Source organism: Calliopsis andreniformis, unplaced genomic scaffold, assembly GCF_051401765.1.
Source record: "Calliopsis andreniformis isolate RMS-2024a unplaced genomic scaffold, iyCalAndr_principal scaffold0132, whole genome shotgun sequence".
Taxonomy (NCBI): Eukaryota; Metazoa; Arthropoda; class Insecta; order Hymenoptera; family Andrenidae; genus Calliopsis; species Calliopsis andreniformis.
Genome location: NW_027480541.1, coordinates 11,910 through 18,731, shown reverse-complemented (window position 1 = coordinate 18,731; position 6,822 = coordinate 11,910). Strand labels below are relative to the sequence as shown.

The window sequence follows — 6,822 nt, the reverse complement described above, 5'->3', positions numbered from 1 at the left end:
CTTAAGCCCTTTTAAGGGCCGACTTAAATTTGATCGAGTATTTGTTTCTTTCTGTACCCTCATTCTCACCTTGTCCGGACCCCAGTTAGATCACTTCCTTTAAGCGATTCTAACATAAGGTCCTTCGAGCCGGATTGAAAGGTTGAGAAAGGGTGAAAGAAGCGTTCACTTCAGGTTGACATTCGAGCAGAGTTTACCTCTCGAATTATATCGCCATGTCGAACCCTACCAAGGAGCAGATGACTCTTCCTGCCCTGGAGGTTGAGATGGAGGATATTCAGTCACGAATTCGGGGAATGACCCGACTCGTGACTAATCTGAAGAAAAAGGGGCGAAATAATTACACCATCTCTCTCCTCAAGCAGAAGTTGGAATATGTGGCTGACGTTTGGAGGGACATCCAAGAGCGAGTTAAACAGCTCAAAAAGGAAGTCCCTGACAGCAAACGGAAGGTCATACCCTTCTTCTGCGAGAGTACGATGGATGATGCAGAAGATGCGTTCCATGAAGCTCAGGACTTCCTGATGACGGAATTGGACACCCTCATACAGGAAAAGGGATCGGCTGGATTCGGTAACCCCGGGAATACCGCGGGTGCCGGAGCAACAGGCCAGCCTAGTACGCTTGAGCTTCCCAAGCAGAACTTACCGAGATTTAGCGGAGATCCGCGAAAGTGGTGTCACTTTGCGGATCTGTTTACCGCAAGCATAATAAAAGATCAACGGTTATCAGATGCACAACGTTTGCAATATCTGAACGGCTGCTTGGAAGGAGAGGCACTCGCATCGATTGCCACGCTTGAAATTGCGGATCGTAATTTCAAGCCGGCGTGGGATACCCTAACCGAACAATTCGGGAACCCACGTCGTATGGTGCTTCAGCTACTCGCAACATTCACGAAGCTGAAGCCGATCAGGACGGGCGACATAGAAAGCCTGCAACAGGTCACCGTCGGCTGGAAACAAACGCTCGCCGCGCTCCAGAAGCTGGGGCGCAAGGTAGAGCACTACAGCGACGTGTTGGTCATCCTGATCAAATCTAAATTGGACCAATCCCTAGAATGGGAGTGGGAGGGCACGCAAAAGCTCAACTCAGAAGTCCCCTCATTTAATGAGATGTTGGACTTTCTCAGGGAGCAAGAGCACAGGTTGCATGTGTTGATTAACCCGCTACACAAGAAAACGGGTGACCTCACATCAAAACCTCGCATACGACAACATAATGCTGTCGTCGAGAACATTCCCACTACGTCTCATGGATGTGTGTTCTGTGAACAAGCGCACGAAGTTACTTCGTGCAAAAAGTTCAAGTCGTTTACACCAGAACAACGCTTCCAATATATTAAAGTCAACCAGTGTTGTCTAAACTGCTTGGCTTCCACTCACACAGTTACGCACTGTCCAAAAAGCGCAGCCTGCGTCAAGTGCAACGGAAGGCATCATGCACTCCTGCACTTTGAAGCAAGAAAATCTGGTACTGGCAGTCGTCGTTCGACGAATAAGCCACAGCAGGGCAAGCGGGAAGCGGGACGCAACAACGTTCCTGCACGCAGTCCTGCAAACGTAAACACGGAACCTCGTGCTTCTACGTCAAAGGCCGCGGTGACGTCTCACTGTAGTGCGACAGAGAGCGGTACCAGAGCTGTGTTTCTGGCAACAGCGAATGTGCGAGTTCATGGCAAGGGAGGCACGTCGCGTATAGCGCGTGCACTCATTGACCAAGGTTCAGAAGCTTCGTTCATTTCCGCTAGCTTAGCAAATGATCTAAGACTAGCGAGAAGGAAAACCCCGGCCACTGTATTGGGTTTGGGGGGCGGATTGACTCAAACCATTTCGCACAGCGTGGACATGGAGTTCACCTCGACGAGTAACACTGCAGAGGCGTTCCGCACCAGTGCATACATCGTGTCGAGAATCACCTCCTATGTCCCGCCGTCAGTTCGCGTAACGGCATGCACCGTGCTGCGTGGGCTGGCGTTAGCGGACCCAGACCCCGCATCGGATCGCCCCATCGAGGTACTGATCGGTGCAGAGGTCTACGCCAGTCTTATTCGACAAGGACTTCGTCGGATAAGCAACAAAGGACCGATCGTTCAGGAAACCGCTTTGGGCTGGGTTTTGTCTGGACCGGTCGGCGCAGCAACCTCTGAACCAAACCCCGTGAGGACGCTGCATTGCAACATCCTCGAATCGCTTGATAAAGCAATACGGAAGTTTTGGGAAATAGAGGAGATTCCCTCGAAGTTGGTAAACACCAAGGCCGAGGAAGAATGCGAGGCTTACTTCGCAAACACAGTCGCGCGAGACGCGACGGGCAGGTTCATCGTCCGTCTGCCCTTCAGCCGAACGAACCCGGACGAGTGTTTGGGAGAATCTCTCCCAATAGCTCTCTCCGCGTTGACAAGGCTGAGAAAAAAATTGGACCTTGACAAAAATCTCGTGCGAGAATACAGTGAATTTCTCACTGAATATGAATCGATGAGTCATATGACTCGCTTAGAGTCGCTAGACAAAACTCGACTTTATATTCCGCATCGAGCCGTCATACGAACGGAGAGCGCTACGACAAAGCTGCGCGTCGTATTTAACGCCTCCAGTAGAACAGCGGGAGGACACTCGCTGAACGACATCCTACACGTAGGACCGAAATTACAGAACGATATCACCTCTGTACTAACAAGGTGGCGTCTGTATGAATACGTGTTGGTAGCGGATATCGAGAAGATGTTTCGACAAATTCTCGTCGCTCCAGAGGATCGTCGTTTTCAGAGCATCGTGTGGCGCACGCCAGAAACCGAACGCACTATCGCGTTCGAGTTAAATACCGTGACCTACGGTACGGCATGTGCTCCATACTTATCGATGCGAACTCTTCTCGAGTTGCAAAAACAGGACGGCGACCGTTACCCGCTCGCCGCTCCTATCCTCGAGAAGGACGTCTATGTAGACGATGTGTTTATGGGAGCTCCTGACAAACCGTTATTAGAGCAAATCCGTAAACAAACGTGCGAGCTCCTACAGCGAGGTGGATTTAACCTTCGCAAATGGGCTGGAAATTCGTCAGATTTATTACGAAATATTCCACAGAGCTCGCACTCACATGCAGTCAACCTTAATTTGTTTGATGATTCCGAATTAAAGGTACTCGGGCTGCGGTGGATTCCATCCGGAGATTTTTTCTATTTCAATCTACAACGATTCCAACCATCTGCAACACCGATTACAAAGCGCACTTTGTTTTCGGAAATTGCAAAATTATACGATCCTCTCGGCTGGCTTTCGCCAATCGTGATTCGCGCAAAAATCCTGATGCAATCCCAGTGGCTGGAAAAAATCCAGTGGGATGAGCATGTTTCCGCGGAGACGCTCAAAATGTGGAACACATTTTGTGCAGATTGGACTAGATTGAATAATTGGAGACTTCCCCGATGGATCCGATATGGAGCCGACACGATTTCCGTGGAGCTGCACGGATTTTGTGACGCATCACTCGCAGCCTATTCTGCCGTTACCTACTTAAGAGTGACAACGACAGACAATGGTGTGTTTACATCACTGTTGATGGCAAAAACGCGAGTGGCTCCTATAAAAACACAGTCGATCCCAATACTTGAGTTGAACGGGGCCGTACTGCTTGCCGAGCTAATTTTGCATGTAACAAATTCACTTGCAATAAAGACAGATCGTGTCGTTTGTTGGACCGATTCCACGATCGCTCTCGCTTGGCTGAAAAAACATCCATCGACTTGGAAGGTTGTGGTAGCCAACCGCGTGTCGAAAGTACAAACATCACTTCCTAACGCTGAATGGCGCTATGTTCCTACACGTTCAAACCCTGCGGATTTGAATTCGCGCGGGATGGACGCTGCAGATTTTTTGCAGTCGGAATTATGGATGTTTGGACCGACTTGGCTGAAAGAAACGGAAGCGAGATGGCCAGCCCTCCCCGCTTCCGTTGAGACCGATGAAGGCAAGCGCATAGCGCATGCACACGTAGCAACTCCGAAACCGGAATGGAATTTTCTATACCGATTTCAATCATGGAGAAAACTGTTACGCGTAACGGCGTACTGTCTTCGTTGGCGAAGACCGTCGCGCGTCAAACAAAGGTCAAACGCCGGTCAAATAATCGAGGCGTCAGAAATGCGTAACGCAGCTGAGCGCCTCGCACGCCATATACAGGGCTCGCACTTCGCAGAGGAATACCGATGCTTAAAAAATCATCGCAGTATCCCCGTGAAGTCTCCCTTGAAAAGTCTCAACCCGTTCCTCGATGATAAGGACGTCATACGAGTCGGTGGAAGACTGGAGAATGCGATGCTTGCATGGGAAACCAAGCACCCGATAATACTGCCTAAGCATTATGTTTCGACATTAATAATTAGGCAGTGCCACGTAGATACGTTGCATGGGGGCTTGCAGTTGACCTTGCACACTGTCAGGCAAAATTATTGGATCCTCGGTTGTCGAAATGCAGCGAAAACCGTGGTCAACAAATGCATGCGATGCGTAAGATGGCGAGGCAACACGTCCACGCAAATAATGCAGCATCTGACCCCGGAGCGCTGCCGCCCGTCAAGAGCATTCGACAATAGTGGAGTGGACTACGCGGGACCTTACCGTGTCCGCGACTCCGCGGGCCGAGGCAAAACAGCTCACAAAGCGTACATCGCGGTGTTTGTTTGTTACGCTACGAAGGCTGTCCATATCGAACTCGTCCATGACTACACGACGAGCGCGTTCTTAGCCGCACTCGATCGGTTTGTTGCACGACGAGGAATCCCGTCCTGCATTTTCAGTGACAATGGAACCAATTTCGTCGGTGCCGATCGAGAATTACAACAGCACTGTCGTGCAGTATTTTCTGCAGCAGATACGCATAATAAATGCGGTGCTATGGGCATTCAGTGGCGGTTCAATCCACCCAGTGCCCCACACTTCGGTGGAATGCAGGAGGCCGGCGTGAAATCGGTGAAACACCATTTGAAACGCACGTTGGGAGAGTTCACACCAACGGGAGAGGAAATGCAGACGTTGCTCTGCAAGATCGAAGCGAGTCTTAACTCGCGACCGATCGCTCCTCTGAGTGACGACCCAGACGACTATGCGTCTCTTACGCCCGGTCACTTCCTGACAGGCGGACCACTAAATGCGATTCCGCTGCAGTCCGTGGAAAATGAAAAACTCTCGCGATTGTCGCGTTGGAGAGCGATTCAAAAATTCCACGAACAGCTATGGAGGCATTGGACGCGAGATTATCTCACGCACCTACAAAATCGCTATAAGTGGCGCACTACTCAACTGCAACTGCAACCAGGGGATCTGGTGTTAGTGCAGAATCCTCTTCTTCCCCCTAATCAGTGGGAGATGGGAAGAATTGAGGAGGTTTTCCCGGGGAAGGACGGAAATGTACGGGTTGTAAAAGTACGTACAGCAAAGTCCACATACACACGTCCGATTACAAGGATGTGTAGGTTACCCGTAGATGAGCCAGATTCGACAACGGTTGCCGAGGTCGAACAGGTGAAATAAACATCTAACGATTTTCGGTAAAATCGAGGGTGACACAAAGGTAAGCGCGACCGTTCAGTTTGAAAGACAAACGCTCGCAAGACACCCCCCCTACGTCCAAAGCGATAACAGAGAGGGGAGCCGAAGTGGTTGCGTCTCTCTCACTCCAAGGGAAGAAGCGCCCCCACAAAATCGCGGATGCTACCGAAAATTGAGTCCGGAAAGCGATAGACTAATTAGTCTCAAGCCAGCAATGGAAACTGACACTGTGGTTACGCAAAAGGAGATGTCAGACACCTTTGAAAGGTGTCTGAACTTGGTCGAGCAGGCGCTGGACCACACAAGTCTTCCGGCCACACCGGAGGCAAGCCGGAACGAGGAAAAACCCGCGAAGGAAAAGAAGGAGGAATGGGTCCTCAGAACGGATGACCTGGAGCTCCGTGTACCGGGACATATCCCGAAGACTACGAGGCGATACCGGTGTACGGTCCCCGGGGGACGCTACGTCCTCCGATGGGACAGAGACCAACGGCTGACGTCGGTGGCGTGGAAAGCGGCAGCTGCACCAACGCCCAAAGAGGAAAAGGGAAAGGCACCGCGAGCTGCAACCTCGGAAAATCCAGCTTCCAGCAGGACCCGACAAAAGCCACGGGAGTCAGGACGACGGGCCGCACCAACGTCGACCAGCACGCGGCCGAACGAAACCGGCAGGAGCACGGCGGTGGCGAGTCGCTCACGCCGACCCACGCGTCCTCAAGGGCCCTCTCTTGAGGAATTAACGCGGACGGCCGTGGGGATTGCCGTAGAGACCTCGATGAGGCTGCTTCAGCATCGAAGCTCGTCTCCTCCAGCTAGAAAGTAAGTTCAATTAAATTTCTATTTGATTGGAGTTCACGATAACGCTGTGAGGGAGTTCAGCTCAATTGAACTTCTCTTTCAGCAAATTTTCTCTCTCATTCGCGGTAATAAAGCTCTATCTTTCGAGTTTTACGAGACGAGTTTCCTTCGGAACAAACATACTGACATTCTATTGCACGGACCGTGCAAGGGGGGCGGTATGTTTAAAAAAGAGTTAATATATTGAGAACTCTATTTCGTTACGAAAAGCCGTTGTATGTTGATCGACGTGCCCAACCGAAGGTCGCCTTCGGTTGGGGATTCAGTGTCACTAATAACAAACACGGTGAATTTGACGAAGGACTCGTTTTTAGAAAATTACAGTTAAACTCGAACAGGTGAACGACCTGTGTCAGCTGTTCGAGCCTGAAGGAAAGAGAGAGAAAGTTGTCGAAGATTAGAAAAGGACACAGTT

General features: G+C 50.7%; 1 protein-coding gene across 1 annotated transcript; it reads left to right on the top strand.

Moving 5' to 3' along the window:
- Positions 1–215: 215 nt before the first annotated feature.
- Positions 216–6,368, top strand: LOC143187622 (uncharacterized; the record flags this gene model as incomplete). Its single annotated transcript, XM_076391848.1, has 2 exons — positions 216–5,522; positions 5,572–6,368. Coding segments are annotated over exons 1-2 (6,104 nt in total), but the record flags the coding sequence as incomplete, so codon positions are not given.
- Positions 6,369–6,822: the final 454 nt, after the last annotated feature.